Source organism: Chamaea fasciata, unplaced genomic scaffold (assembly GCF_029207755.1).
Source record: "Chamaea fasciata isolate MVZ Bird 193981 ecotype frontalis unplaced genomic scaffold, bChaFas1.0.hap1 SCAF_1, whole genome shotgun sequence".
NCBI lineage: Eukaryota > Metazoa > Chordata > Aves > Passeriformes > Sylviidae > Chamaea > Chamaea fasciata.
The window spans coordinates 137,086,098-137,102,164 of NW_027094086.1; the positions used below are offsets into that span (position 1 = coordinate 137,086,098).

At 43.0% G+C, this 16,067-nt stretch overlaps 1 protein-coding gene across 12 annotated transcripts in view; it reads right to left on the reverse strand.

Annotated features, from left to right (window-relative positions):
* The window catches only part of ABI1 (abl interactor 1), a 78,578-nt gene extending 66,374 nt beyond the window's left edge, over positions 1-12,204 (reverse strand). For 9 of the 12 annotated variants that reach the window (XM_066199325.1, XM_066199295.1, XM_066199257.1 and 6 more), the window contains exon 1: positions 11,938-12,145. In XM_066199325.1, coding sequence (XP_066055422.1) covers positions 11,938-12,054 — 117 coding nt within the window. In that variant the 5' untranslated portion in view covers positions 12,055-12,145. Of the gene's footprint in view, positions 1-11,937 lie in introns of all 12 variants that reach the window. The other 3 variants (XM_066199342.1, XM_066199352.1, XM_066199334.1) reach the window with 1 other exon arrangement.
* Between the last annotated feature and the right edge of the window lie 3,863 nt (positions 12,205-16,067).

Below are 16,067 nucleotides of genomic sequence, written 5' to 3' on the forward strand. Positions count from 1 at the left end.
TACCAGCACTTAATATGAGGCACAGAACTACGCCCCTAGGCAACACAGAATCTGAAAAACATGAAAGCTAAAACTTAAGGCATCACCACTACCTCTGCATCTGTACACCCAGGAGGAAGCTGGGCTAGAACACAGGGGAGGCCACGGGAGGACATGTACAGCAGTGGAGCAGCATGTGGGATTGTGGATCTGTCATTTCCAACTGCTTCAAAGCTTGGGATGGCCTCTCTACACCGCAAGAGGCAGAAGTAGCAGTCCAAGAAAACATTATGCCCATTAAGTCTGCTGGTAAGTCTTGCTATCAGAGATAAGATTCTCACTATGATGTGAGCATCTGCAAGCAAGCCCAGGACTGGAACAGTTACATTTCATAACCTCTGTTCAAAACTCTAATTTAAATCAGCAAGAAGTGGTTGTGTCCATAAAGAAAAAAAAAATGCAGCTATACTTTAAAAACATGCTCTTGGTTTTACCAAAGAATACACAGTATTTACATGTAAATTAAATCCTGCATGAATAGGGGGACAGGGAAGAAAAAACTTTATACAAAACCAGCCTAAACACTGAAGATATGTCCAAAGCAAAACTGGAGACTGGTCTTTTTACCACCTCCCCTACCCACCAGCTCTTGGGTTAGGGAGCTGCTTTTGAGCTTCCTGCCTTGTTTTTCAAAGCAAACTGGAAAGCATGAAAAACCAAACAGACCGACAAGCATGTTTTCTGTTCAACAACTACAGAAATTAATTTTGCTATTCACAAAAGGAGAATTTTCTTATCATCATGGATGGCCACATTTTTGCACCCATTATACGTAAATGATGATGCGTTTTTCTTAACGTTCACAATGATTGTTTGCATTTAGTAATTTTCTGAGGAGGCATGAAACTTAAACGAGTGCCTTTGTTCATTATTTATGCTCTCTATTTGCATAACTCCTGCACAACTGCTCCATTAAACACCTCTTCCCCTTCAAGGCCAATTTTAAAAAGCCTCCTGCTTTATGAGACTGACAAGTATGACTCACAGTATTCCCCACATTCATTCCCCCAGGCCTCGTGGGATGTTATGCAGCCAGTAAAAGTACCTGTTCCAGTTCATACTCCCCCACTCCCACTGCTGCTGCAGTAAGCCCTCACAGTAATTTGGGAAAAAGTAAAGCTATTTCTCTGCTGTAGGCAGGAAACAAATAGTAACAGTATTTGCTTTTCATATTGTCCTTCTCAGCACCACAGTTAGCTAGAGAGAGTGGCTGAACACAATGAAGGTTACACACTCTCTTCTCTATTCTTCCTGTGCTCTTATTCCCACCAGAAACTTGGGGAGTTTCTCATAACCCTCAAATTGCTTTTCAGCTATCCTTCAAACCATTCTCATTTTCTGTCAGCAAGGCAGAAAGTTATTCAATACAGATCATCTACAAGTTCTTCCCATGCCCAAGGAACACATTTAAATACTCCACACATAAGACATTCAGGACCAAAACCAGCAACTTCTCTCTCCAGCAGAGAAGCAGAAATCAACAGGTACCATATCCCTGCATACTTGGCTTCAATCCCCAGTAAACAAGTTTCTCTCATAATTACAAAAATACCTCCCTCGGTCTCTGAACAGTCAATATTCATTCACTGCAGAGTAGTGAGAAGAGTTGATTTTACAGTTCATATTCATGGACAGTAGGTTTTCAAAGAGGGAGTGTGTGCTAGAAAGCTTTCCACTGGCTATTATCATTCTCCACTGGTTAAAGGACACACTGATAAAGAGGAATGAAATACACATTTAGAAATGAGAGCCACTACTGAAGAGATACAAGATTTCTGCATTGTATGAGCCCAAGCTTCAAATACATCTATGGCAACAACAACTTCTCTAATGTTCAAAGTTAAAGATACCTTAGAAATTAGATTAAAAATCTGTTGCCATTTAAGACAAATCCCAGGACTACTGCAGCAACCACATCATTTCAGTGCTGGGAGAACATATGGTGTGCTGCAGCAGGAAACACACCCACGGTATTTGAAGAGCCCTTGTAGAGCCAAGCACTTCCAAACCAGACGCATATTTTATCTAATGCAGCTAAAGCCAGGAGTTTGCATCATAGAAACAATAGCTCCTCCCAGAGATTTAGAAATCCTGCAAGTCAGACAGCATATCAAAAGCTGAACAATTCCCAGCCAGGTCTCAAAGAACTTGCCAGCATTAAGTGCATTGATCCACCACATCTCTACTTGTTAGTCTGATATTCTCTGGACCTTGACTGAAGCACTATCCCAGCCACCTGCCATAAGGCTTCTCAGCAGAAACCCTGGCGGTTACAACCATATTTTATAAAACCCTTTAAGGATCAGGTCCAGCTCTGCTTTGTGGACACACGCATGTTAAGAGAACCCCATTCCTCCTGACACGTTCACTTTCCTTCATTGTTAAAGAGAACCAAAGCCCTCCAAGCAGAGAAGTTTTATTATGCCCATTCTACTCCTTAGTCACAAAAGGGATAACAAAAGGACCAGTTTCCTGAAGAAGATGGGTTTCTCATAAAAGAAAGGCCTGTCTGCATATAAATATGAGAGACCTCCTAAGAATTTTACTAATAGGGAGAATAACATCTGTCCCATTCCACACTGTCTTCCCAGCTGCATTCCATTTCCTCTACATCCTGCTCATCATGGCTTCCTCAGGTAGTTAGGAGACTACTGCAGAGTCTCCTCTGCAGGCTTTAGTCTCAACTTTGTGCCAACAAAGATAATTTTAAAAATGAATGTGTGTAAATGTCTTCAGTAGCTGCAGGTTTCAAATCACTAGCAAACCCATGCTAGTGGAAACTGTTTGTTGGAAAGGCATCATGAAAAATAGGAGTATAATGTAAGTTGCAAGGCAGTAAAACACGCAGTTAAATAATAGAGATTAATTAAAGGGAGAATAGGCAAGGGAGAATAGGTTTTCAGATCAGATCTCAAATGAGACAAAGTCAACAACACGAAAGTGAGACAAAAAGGTCTAATGAGCGATCTGCAGCAAGCAAATAGAAGACATGAGCAGGGAGAGAGAAATCAGCAAATTCACATTAAAATCACAACCTTGGAGAAGCACATGGGAAGAGAGAAATGTCACTAGTAATATTTAGTGACATAAGAGCAGCTAACATTACTAGGTATGCAAAAAGACAAGCCATAGCATGGCATTCTACAGCTACTTAAATGTTCATGCAGTAATCTGATGCACCTGCCTGGACACTTGTTCTTCTCTTGCCTATTTGTTTTACACAGATGTTTTCTTATCATGGGCTCCAGAAAACACAGAACTAATGCATGAGGACCACAGCTCAAATATTAACTTGTAGCACACCTGCTACAACAAAGCCAAGTAAGATGCACAGCTGACAATGACTGCTGCAGGACAAATTCTGCAAAGTACAACAAGGAGATCAGAAAATGAAAGTGAAGATATGCATCTGGTAAAAGATTATCCATGAAAAAAAAAAAAAAGCCAACAAAAACCCCCACACTTGCCTGATAAGGCACAGCTTATAAAAAGTATTATAACGTGAAACACTGGTGTGAAATTAGCCAGCAAAGTCTACACTTCAATTCTTTTCCAAGAATTGTTATGCTTCAAGTGATAAACATTTTTTTTTTTCTTGGAACTATTTATAACTTTAGGACCACCCAGTAAGAACATTACATTCAACTCTAAGGATGTTAAACCAACATTTGTTTTGGTAAGACTCCTCTGGGCGAGTTCTGAGAGGCCTTCCTGCTTTCTTAACAAAAGTAGGAATGGTACCCCATTTTATTCCTATTTGTCTTTCAGGTAACAATAAATTTAGGATAGTGATGCAAAGTCTCTTCCCCATGAGTCCTTTAACTGTACATCACTACAGCATCAGACCTTCCTTGCACTTTAACTTCTGCTGTATGAAGAGTATACAGAATTGATTATTTGGGGCTCAGAGAGGGAGGGATGACACTATCACAAATATATCTGCTATCTTAACATAAGAAACACTAGAAAGATGCCATCTCATTGCAGAAGAGACAACCTTTACTGTTCTTTTAGAACATTCCACAATGTCAGAAGATACTGCACAGCATACATCATCTGCGGAGGTTATGAAAAGACTTTATCTTGGGGGAGGCTCAAACTAAGGGAAGCTTTGATTTTCAGATAATTTTTCAGTTTGCCAAATCCCAGCACTTACTAAACATATTTGATCTGGAACCTTTGACAAGAATATTATTAAAAATGAAGTCCTCTTGTAAGTAGTCAGTCTTTTTCAAAGTTAAATTACCCCGCTTCTTCAGCTCAGCTAAAGGTTACTTTAGCCCAGCAGGTTACATACCAATTCCAACTAACGTTAATACAAACTGCCGAATTCTACATGTTGTACCAGAAAATGCTATACTCATGTCTCACTCCAAGTTGAAAGTCTCATGCGGGATTCCCCACCCTTCCTCTTCTTCTGAACTATCAGCATCATAGTAACAAATATACGTTCTGCAAAGCAAGCATGCATGGCTCCTGTCAACAGCATTAAGGGCATGCATAAGTAATGAGCAACAGTATTTGCAGTCTCAAGAAAAGGTGGCATCTACACTCTTAATAATTAATCCAAGGAAAATAACACATTCCCTCTAAAATCAGGAGGAAGAGTTTGGAGTTTTGTTTTCATCTGCTGCATAATAAATTGATTCTTTAAAGAGCCCACCAGTTAGAAATGTTGTATCTTCTATTTCAATACCTGGCACTAAGTTGATGAAACACTTGACTGAGTCCCTCCAGGACAGTCAGGACACGCTGACAGGTTGGGGGTGCAGGAGGAAAGGCACCTGCAGTACCATCTTGCTCAGAGCAGTGTTCAGGAGCACACCGTGACCTATTCTCCAGAGCACCCTGGTCTTGGCTGTCAAGGGCCCTCTTCAAGTTTTGAGCTGCAAAGGGCTATTTCTGCAACTCACAGGAGACATCAAGTCCCTGTGGCTGCTGCGTCACCAGCAAGGTCAGGAAAACGGAGGAATCAGACTGAGGCACAGTATCTATCACTTAAATTCAGCTGTTACTTCCTTTAACATAGGGGTGGAGGGAGGTGAGGATCCCCCTGACCAAGCCCACCCATCTCCAGTCGCCAGTGCTCAGATTTGGGATTGGGGTGGAAGGAATAGCATCAAAGGAAGACCACTCCAGGGAATACATGCTAGAAAGAGCAAGAATGCCCAGGTAATTATGAACAAGCCTGGACACTGAATAAGCAGCATCCCACAAGTAATTTCTTACTGTGCAACAATAAAAACCACACTACGCTCCTTTAGACTCCAAGTCACTAAACAAGGACTGAACACAGGCAGAGAGAGCAAGACACCCCCTTATTCCTCAAGGCTGTTGTCAGCTATCTTGCTATGCCAAGACTGACACTTTGTCCACACAGTTGCCACCCCACCGATCCGTAGCTAAGCAAGATTCCGGACACCAGAAATATCAAACAGACTGCTTTCACTAATGAGAAATAGAGCGGCATCTCCTCGTGCCTCTGCCAAGACCCACCAGCATGCAGACAAACAGTACTGTGAGCGTTATGTAACTCCTGAGGTTCGCAAAGCAAAAAATTAGAATCTCAAGGTTCTTATGAGAGGCAATACGTAAAATTCTTAAAAAGTAATTGCTGGTAATGAGTTCAATGACGGTTTCAGGTGCATATTTTCCCAAAAGTGTCATTACACTGCCTCTGTGCGTACTGCCTCTGTGTTTCTGTGGATACCCACTTACTGCTGTGTTGCAGTACAACAGAGGCAGTCTGGAAAGGGGTGGGGTGGCAGGGGGAAAAGCACTGGAAGTCTACACAATCAGGTCCTGTTCCCAAATCTGACAGCATGTCCCTATATGACCTTCCATGAGCCAGTTATAAATTCCATGCCTCCACTTATGCTTTTGTAAAATGAAGACAGTTCAAAATGCTAAACAAAGATACTGGGAAGTTGCATCAGTTCTTTTGTTTCAGAGTTCAGGGGGTTTTTTTCTGTTAAACTTAGATTAGATACTGACAGGAACTTTGCCCTCAGAGGGACAGCACTTCCTACTTGTACTCAGCCTGCTCCTGTACTCTTACCTTCATTACAACTGCCTCCATTCTCCACTTTATGAGACCTTCCCGAGGCTCATCTATTTTCTTTTCACCAGGAAAGCTACTTATTGTAACAACCTTCCAGAGAACCAGGGGGAAGTATTAGATTGTTGTCCTATTTAACCATACTTCTTTCTTCCTTCCAACAATTCCACAGGACTGTGCACAGCAAGAGCAGCACAGGGAGCAAGGATCACACACCATATACTGACCACAGACACCCTGCAAGCTTCTTCCTTCCAATAGTGCACAAACAGAAGAGAGTGGAGAGCACTTCCCTTGTGGAAGAAACAATATGCACTTGCAAAATCTTATCACAATCCATTTTACTGCACCTGATTAAGGTAGCACTTATGAAAAACGGAGCAGGAATAGCTGCCAACATCTTGCTGGCTTCTTAAACCAAATATATACCAAAATTAATGAAAACATCTTGCATTTGGAAAAGCTCATCTCATATCATCTACCTCCTCTGGACACAAACCAGACATTCAGCACCCTAGGATTCGTTTTCTTTAAGTTCAGTGTAATCACTTGCTGATTCAGGGAAGTTGGGCTACAGTCATATTGCTGCCTATGAGCTGAAGTTTTATTTTCGAAAACATAAAGACACTTGTCTAGGCACAGAAGACCTACACAAAGCACAGAAGAGCTATAAGCCTAACCCACCAACCTGTACCTATATTATTGTTCTAAAAAAAAAACCCAAAATGTTTGCCAGCCTTTTATACTGCTGGCCAACGTTTGCTTAAACTACTTTAAAAAGAACATTATTTCAAAGTACAAGGCAACTCCTTTTTAAAAGAATATTATTTTAACCTACAAAACATAACAGATTACATGTTTGTATTTCATCTCATTGCTCTCTAATTTTGAACTATATTTGGTGTTACAGAAAATGAACTTAATTTGCATTTTTTGTTAAATGTTCCAAATTTAGCAATGAAACTTGTGGAAGAAAAAATATTACTGTATTTACTCTCAATACAAACTAACTAACCTATGAACACAAAAGCATACAAGTTCTCACAGCACATAAAGGATTTGTATTAGTGACAATTTAAGTTTATCCTTTTAGAGCAGCTCATTTCCTGAATTAGATATTCTGAGTGAACTTCTTTGTACTGAACTAAGTTAAGCCACTTTCCATGTGCCAGGCACTGAAATTGAGTGTCCGACCAGTTACCAATGTCTAAAGAGAAGCCACCAAGAAAAGGTTTGTTAGTGTTGGACAGGAAATATCTACTGTATATAAGTGTAGAACATCCAACTTATAAAGCAAAAATAGTTCCTCTATGCACCTTGGAAGATCACAAATATTTATGAGACTTTTTGCATGCAATACTTCTGCTCAATGCCACACATTTACTTTTCTACCAGCTGGAAAGATACTTTAATTTTTTTGCAATAGCAGTTTAACTGAAATCTGTCTGCGCTTTTGTCTGGTTTACCCAGAATAGCCTATTAATTCACCGTTCAGTTTCCACATACCAGTCAGAATCCACAGAAGGAAGGAACATGACAGAAAAACACACATTTAGGCAATACAGTGCTTACTTCCTTAAAAGGTCTCTCAATTTATTTTTCTAAAGCTGCTAAATCTACCCACTTGAGAGTATCAAGATGAGAATTTACACAAGGAGTGCAAGCTATTTGTTTAGAGATTCTCACAGTCATATTAAAATTATATTTGAGCTTAAAAACAGAAATTACAAATGGATCTTCACAAGTGGTCTAGAAACTTGAGACTGACAAAACTACATATATCTGCATATACATAAATAAGGTTATACGGAACACTTGATTCAGACAGTACAAGAGTTGCAAGCAGTTTTATAGCACAGAGAGGCCTCTCTGGGATACACCGGTCGACTGAAGTTGTTCAGAAGGAAGTCATCAGTGCAGTAACACTGCAGAAGCTGATTTCCTGTGTCATTCTAATGCTTCATAAGCTAGTTATTGTAAACAAGTTCCTTAAAACACCAAAAGAACTCATTACAGCCAGAAAAATGACTAGAGAATCTCCATGCAAGTTAGTATTTTTCAGCTGAAGAATCATAACTAGAACTGCAAATGCTTTAACTCCTTGTTATTTCTGTATTAAGTAGTACTAATCAAGTTCATACTGTCTAGGATACTGATGAAACTCCTCTCTAGCATCTTTAGCTTTATGCTACAGATTTTCAGATAGCCTTTTGGTTATGAGCACATCAAAAGGGGTAGTCCCAGAATATACCTGGCAGGCAAAAGGGTTTGGGGAAGACATCAGCTATGGGAATCTACATTTTGAAAATATTTTTTAAAAATTAATACGGCTATGTATAAGAAAAATTATTCCAGAGAGCAAAAATACACCTTAAAGATTTAAAGTTCAAAACCTGTTCTTAAAACTGTTCAGAGTTTAAGCCTCTGACCTAAAACAGGGATCTCATTTTCTATCTGCTTGTAACTGAAGCTTCCAACCAGAAACATCACAGATTTTAAATATTGTAGGAGAAAATACACGAATGTACTTAAAATGCCCTTTCCCTTCTACTCAAAGCCAAAATCACCACCAATACATCACAACGTTCTTCAGTTACTACTTCTGCATTTGGTTCTCTTTACTTTTTTTCTGTCCCCTTTTTCTCCCATCCCCCTCAAGACTTCCACCATACTCTCCTTCTAGCACTGCAGGTCTTTCTTAGAAGCTTATTTGCTCTACTTCTGAATTCTTTTCTCTTCCTAACAAATAAACTTTCTAGATAACGAGAACACACATGATCTGGAGGGCAAACTGTGATTCCAGCTGGCATTCTGACATAGTCACAATGTGCCTTCGCAAGAAACTGCTTCCTGCTTTTCTAAGAACAGCAATTTCCAACTTGAGATTGCTGAATGCTGTTATCTTTTCTAAATGCTTCAGTAAAAGGATACTTACTCCCCACACAGCTACATTCACCATCAGGGAGCCAAGTTACAACCAGGTGAGCTTTTCCCCAATTCTTTTTTTTTTTTTGAGGAATCCTTAAAGACATTGAAGACAAGTTCTCCTAAAAGAATCAGCATGACTGAAACTTTACCAGAATTACTCTCAGCTTAAGTACAAGAGACAAAACAAAATTCCTGTATTTTCAAATTTATATATATATACGTATATACATATATACATATATATATATATATATATGTGTGTGTGTGTGTGTGTGTGTGTATATATCTTGAATACAGCCACATTAGGGGTGGGAAATTACTTTCCTGCTTAAGTTAGCAAAGAATATAAACCATAACACTGAGAACATCATTCTGTCTCCTATTACAATCACTATAAATTGTTAGTGCCAGCACTCAGATTAGTCTGGCAAACCTGTTCCACCTCAGTGGCAGAACTCAGAGTGGGTAACAGCACATGGTAATTTTTACCACTATGGAGCACTTAGCTTTTTCCACAGAAATAAAGGAATCCCTCCAAATTTAAAGTGGCTGAACTGTACCAGCTATATGCTACCAGATAAGTTACAACATGTAGCAACTTGTGAAATACTTTAAAATGCACTTCATGGCCAGGTTCTCTATTCTGGTCTGGGGTTTTTTTTATAAAATGCTCAATTACATTGAACACATAGATTTTGCATTGTATATTTGTTAAGCCTCTTCCTTTCCTTTTCTCTCTTCCCCACAATACTCATACACTCAAATCTCATAACCCAGTGCCCTGTGTCATATTGCCTAATCCGACAGTGGCCCCACCACATGCACTGGCAGTATAATCTGTTCAGTAGTCCAACCGGACAGCAGATGGCTTTGCATCAAGTGCTGATTAAAAAAAACACCTCCATCAAACATTTAAAAAATACATAGTTTTATCAGTACATTTACCATTTTTACTGAGCAAATGTACAATACATGTAAAATACAAGTGAAGCATATACATTTTTCAAAGCTACTGTACAAGACTGCAGTAGGAATTTTAGAATTCCAGCTTCCTTTCAAAAGGGGAAAACACAGCTGTGCAAAGATAAAACAGACCCCACCAATCCCACATCCAGTTGACCTTGATACTTGAGGTGAAAATGAGCTACCAAATTTAAAAAAAAAAAAAAAAAAGGAAAAGGAAAAGCCACCCCAAATGACCGTATGGGAATTTGCTCAAGCGTTGTGTTTATTTGGTTTGTTCGATAGAAGTAAGAAAAGCCAAGTTATATGACTCTGAAGAAAATGATGTAACTGAAGATTCCCTGCACCTTTCTGACATAGAGAAAGTCAGGAGTAGGAGACACGTCAAAACTTGTGCTGCAATTACCATACTCATGTATTTGTCATATTTCCCATGAGTAAAACCAAATGAACCTCGCCTCTTAGAAACATTTATATCAGCAGCTTTCTCTGGGTGGAGCAAACAACTCGGAAGCATAAATAGGCATTAACTCATACTACTTCATATACCACAAAAAAACCCAAAACAAAATTAAAAAAAAAAAAACACCTTGAAAATATGGCTTGTTAGAGCAGTTTTAATTCAAATATCTCATGAAAAAATAATCATTTTGTATTATTAAAGATGTGTTTCCACATTTGCCACTGCATTACTAAAAACAGTAAGATAGCTTACCAGCAATGATGGATACCAAAGACGTTAGTAACCTGTATTCAATACTTATCAAAGGTGATCTAGTATTAGATTCAACAAGTTCACTCTACGAGCTGTCTAGTAAATTAAGTTTATTTGCCTTTCCCCTTCAAATTTTTTTACGGGAAAAAAAAAAAAAAAAGAGCTGAGTTTCAGCATCTCTGGATGGTTCTGCATTCAGATCAGTATGAATAAATACGCAGACTTAGAGTCACGTGATGTAAATCCTGAAAAAATAATAATAGTAAATTGTGCTTAAAGTAGCTTCACAAAAGCAGACTTAAAAGAAGGCCAAGAAGTACTGGCAATCTCTGCAAAGGAAAAAAAAAACCTACACCGACCGGCGGAGAGACGCTACAACCAACGGAGCCTCTTCCAGCGCGAGAGACCCGGTCTGCAATCACTGTTGTAGGGTGTTAGAGCCGGGCAGACTGCGAGAGGCACAGATTGCCATTTTGAAACACCGCCTCACGCTCGCACGGCGCTGCCGGCCCACGGGCAGCCTCCTGCCCCCGCACGCCGCTCACGGCAGCGCTGCGGACCCGCAGCACCGCGGCTCCCTCGGCCCCGCCGGGACCGGCACGCCGAGGAGGACCCGGCGCGGAGCCCCGAGCTCCGTGATGTCACCCGAGTGCGGGGCCCCTTCCGCTCCCCGCGCCGCTGCGGCGGCGGCTCCGGCGGAGCGCGGTGCGGGGCCGCCCGGCACCCGCGCCCCACGTGCGGCGCATCCGCCCCGGCCACCGCCACCGACCGCCGCCCCGGGGCCGGTCTGAGGCCCCCGGAGGGAGCCCCGCCGCCGGGAAGTGGTGGGGAAACCCGGGATACCGGGTCGGAGCCGACCGCACGGAGAGGCTCGGGGGCCCTCGCGCCCCACTCACCCCCACCCCAGCCCTGGGAGGTCTCCGGGATGTGACTCATGATAAACAAATACAGAGGGGGGGGAGGGAAAAAAAAAAAGACACACCCTCGGAGCCGGACTGACATAATAACCCCCTCCCTTCCCCTCTGGAGCGGGGGAAGGGAAGCCTAGTCGTTCAGCTGGGAAAGTTGAAAGAAAAGGCAAACCCGAGGGACCGGCTGCGGAGCGGGAGCCGCGGTGAGGGCAGCCAGGCGCCGCTGCCCCTCGGGCGGCTCCGGCCCCGCCGCCCGCACCGGAGAGCCAAGCCCCGCCGAGCGCCGCCGCCGGCCCCCGGTGAGCTGCCCCGCCGCCCCTCACCTGGATGTAGTTGTTTTCGCAGTAGTCGGCGACTCGAGTGAGGTTCTGGTAGCTCTCGAGCAGAGCCCGCTTGCCAGAAGGGATTTCCTCCTCTAGCAACATCTGCAACTCTGCCATTTTCCACCCCTCCGCATCGCTTCCTCTTGCATTAAAGAGACAGCGGCAGCGCTGGGCTCGCAACCCGCCTGGTATTGTGGGATTCCTCCTCGCCTCGCTTTCGTGAACGCTCGCTTTCCCCACCCATCCTTCCCCCTCCGAGGGGAGGGGAAAAAAAAGAAAAAAAAAAAAAAAAAAAAAAAGCGAAGAAAAAAGAGGAAAAGCCCGCCCTCGCTGTGCGAAGGCAGCCGGGAGTTGTAGGCAGGGCCGGCCGCATGCGCAGCGCAGCCGCCGGTCATGGGCACCGCCCGCGGGCCGCAGGGACATGGCGGGGCCCGGAGTGCAGCGGCCTGCCTGGTTCCTGCGGCGGGAGGGCGGCAGCCGGGCTGCCGGACTGCCCTTCTGCGAGCCCAGAGACGAGGGGAGACGGTGATGTCCGTCCCGCCCCGCTCAGAAAAGCCCCAGCCCCACAGTGCTGCCCGGAGGCAGCGCCTCTCTGCAGGAGAGGCTAAAAGTGTCTGGGAGGGAAGCACTGCTCTGGTTATCTGGTTGTCTGGCGGGCTAGAAATTCGTAAGATTGCAGAATCAACTAGGTTGGAAAAGGTCTCTGAGATCACTGAGCCCAGCCTATGACTGAACAGCACCATGTCAACTAGACCACAGCCATGAATTCCATGACCAGTCTTTCCTTAAACACCTCCAGGAACAGTGAGTCCACTACTTTCCCTGGGCAGACCATTCCAAAGATGACAAAAGACTGGTAAGATGTTCGAAGGATCATGGTTTGGGGCAACTAGTCCCTGCCAGGTAGTTACCCCCAAGGGGGAGGGAGAAATACTGAATCCAATCTCTGTAGATCCTTATCAAGGCTTGCCCAGTATAACTACTAACAATTAATGATTGCCTGGATTTAGATTCATAGGAAGAGCTTAAATACTTGGCTGAGATACAGTATTCCTGCCACTCATTTACCTCAGTTGTTAATCATTGCTCAGGGCCTCCTCTGGCTGCTTGCAAAGGTAGGGAAGACAAAGGTCTGGTGATTACTTAGTACAATCTTTCTTGCATGTGTTTTTTGTAGGCAAAATCCTGATTCTGCAGTTGTGCCAGAAAAGAAGCCAGTAGCAGCAGGTCACTGCTCAGCTGGGATGTCAGTGCCTGCTTTTGCAATGAGTAACAGGTCCAGAAGAAGCCATCTCCAGGGCTTCATGCCATGTGCCGCGTGTCTGCAGTCACAAACACAAACACAGTTAGTCCTTGCATTTTAGTAGTTGTCCCAGAGAAATCCACAGAGTGGTAAAAAGTCAGCATGTTTCAGAAAAAAGCAGTCTCAAGTACATTATAGTAGGAGGAGACTACCTCATCTTTACACATTCTCTATAGTCTGTCTCCTGTTCGCAGTACTGTTTTGGTCAGGATGCTTTGGTGTACTTGCTGCTGTCTCTAAATCAAGATGGAGAGGGAAAAAAATAGATCTCCCTTCACCTCTGGGATTAGCGAAGTCCAGCATCTCAGCCCAGAGCTGTAAAAGCAAGGATAAAAGGTAGGGAGCCTGGAAAGGACCAGTGGGCCTGGGAAACTCTTTGCAGCTGGAGTTACAAAAAACACCCCCTGTCTGGGAACAGCCAGACAGGTACCAAGAAAAGTATTAGCTCTTTGAGGAGCAGAAGGAGCTTGTATGTTTGCAGCACTTGCTGTGGGACAGAAATGCATCTACATTTCTATCTTCTGATGGTTAATTTACTTGGCAGCTTAGCAAAATTGTTTCCAAAAGGGTTTCAGTAACTCTCTTTAGGGCAGCATGTAATTTCCAATAAAACACTTTATTTTGGATTCCTTTTAATGTAAAATAATTCAATTTGCATTGAGATATTGGCAAGCTTTAAATGTGTCCCAGGGCCAGTGTGACCAGAACCCCCTTGGGCACTGGCTTCTCCTTGTTTCCAGCTAAAAACAAATTCAGTTTCTCTGTTCACTTGGGCTGCAAATTGCTTAACACCCATTGGCTTGGATGAGTCTGTAATTGCCTACAGATCACAGACTGGCTTCATGGAAGCTGTTAACATCCTCAAATGTAGCACAAATGTTGTTGGCTCTTCTTAAAATGTTACGGCTGCCCCTGTAAAAGAAATGACAGATGTGTGGGGCCTTACCATCAATTTTTTTCAGTATGAGAAAAATGAGTGGTGTGTGTTTTGCTACGTGTATTGTGCTTCACTTCAGTGAGCAAGCTTGTCCTGCAAGCCCATAGCAGGACAGCCACTGAGCAGGCAGTGCAGGAGATGCATCCACCTCGTGCAGTAGAGCAGTGGCTCCAGGAGGACTTCCAGCCTCATGCCCTGCTGCGACTCTCCACCTGAAAGGCCTTGCATAAACCCCACCAAGTGTACTTCAGAATGTTCTCACAACTCAAGAAGACCTTGGAGGATCTCATCAAAGGTCGCCACCTTGTGACAGCTGTGTTGAGGCTTTTCTGCAGCTGCCGTGGCATGGCCAGGTGTTGTCCCCATGCCCGCGGGATAGGCCTGGGGTAGATAAACACCCAAACTGGCTTTCAGTCCACTCCTGCAGGACCTTTCAGCTGGGTCCCATACAATAATGGCAGTGCTGCTGTGAGGGCCACACAATGTAAGATGTACTGGGAATTGTGGTGTGGATCTGCTCAAATGATTAGATCAGCAGGCCTTATTAGCTTCTGCCCCATGCTAGCCCTCCTTCTTTCTAAATAACTCTCTGCAGGGTCCTTTGAGTGTCTTTGCAGGGTGTTCCTCATATCTGAGGCTCTTGAAGGGTGCATTGACTCAGGTGCAATAGATCGAAGCTGGCTCCATGGGTCTGCATGGTGTGTACACCAAGTGATTCCAAAGCACTTGAAAGTGTGCAAATCTAGCAGAACCAGCGCTGAGCCGCAATCAATAAACCTTGGGCTTGAGCTGACATTTGCTGAAGATAGTAGTGTGCGTCTAAACTGCACTGGGATTTCTTTTCAGGAACTATTTTATTCTGTTGGGGTTTTTTTCATTTTGGCTTAGTTTGTTGGGTTTGGGATTTTTTGCTCCATCACACTTTCTTATTGCACCAGTCAATAAAATGCTAATTAGAAAAAAAATTATCCAACTTACACAAGATACTTTGAGTGTGCAAAAGAGCTGGGAATTAAAATTTTCCTGGCTTGTGCTGCTGGACTGGCAGAGGAAAACATGTAATTATGTCCATCAATCTCCACCTAAACACTCACCCAGATGAGCTTCTGTCCAGTGTAAAATATGTTTATATATCTCTCAGTGTCTCAACTTTACGTCTGAGATTTTCTCCTCCTCAGTGAGGCATGATGATCTCCAGGGACAGTCCTGTCTTTCTGGGACAATAGGCCATTTTTGGCTGGGAAAGAAAAATGGGACTATATTCTATATGCACTATCACAGCAACTTCTCCTGCACTGTAATTTGTGTAGCTCTGTAACTGTCTGTTCCCTTTCCTTGGCCATAGATTGGCATGTGTCTTTGTTTTTCCCTTGGGAACGAACAGTACTTGCTTCAGTAGTGTTGATTGGAAAATAACCCTTTATTTTTTGTTGGACCATTTCTCAGTTGGATTGATTCCTGATTTGGTTGTTTAGCTGCACAAGCACTTCTGACAGTGCAATGGAAAGGGAGATGAGGGATCTAAGGGGGCAGCTGGAAGCACAGAGGACACAGGGCCTGTTCAGATCAGCCACATCAGCTCTGCTGCCAAATGCCAAGTCTCATTTTCTTGTGAGAAAATTTTTGTCGATTGCAATGATAGTTAGACAAGTATGGCTATAGTAGGACAAGCCTGTGTGAATACTTAATATCCTTAATGGGTTTTTTTCCTGGTACCAAAATTTGCTTTTTCGGTATTTCCTCCACCAGTTTAATAGCTGCCCAAGAAGGTACATAGCTGCATTGGGTTGCTTTCCTTTGCTTTAGCACAGAGCCTTATTTCAGAACCAGAATAATTACCCATATTGGTATTACAGTTATCATCACAGGTTGTCTGAGTATTGCAGAGAT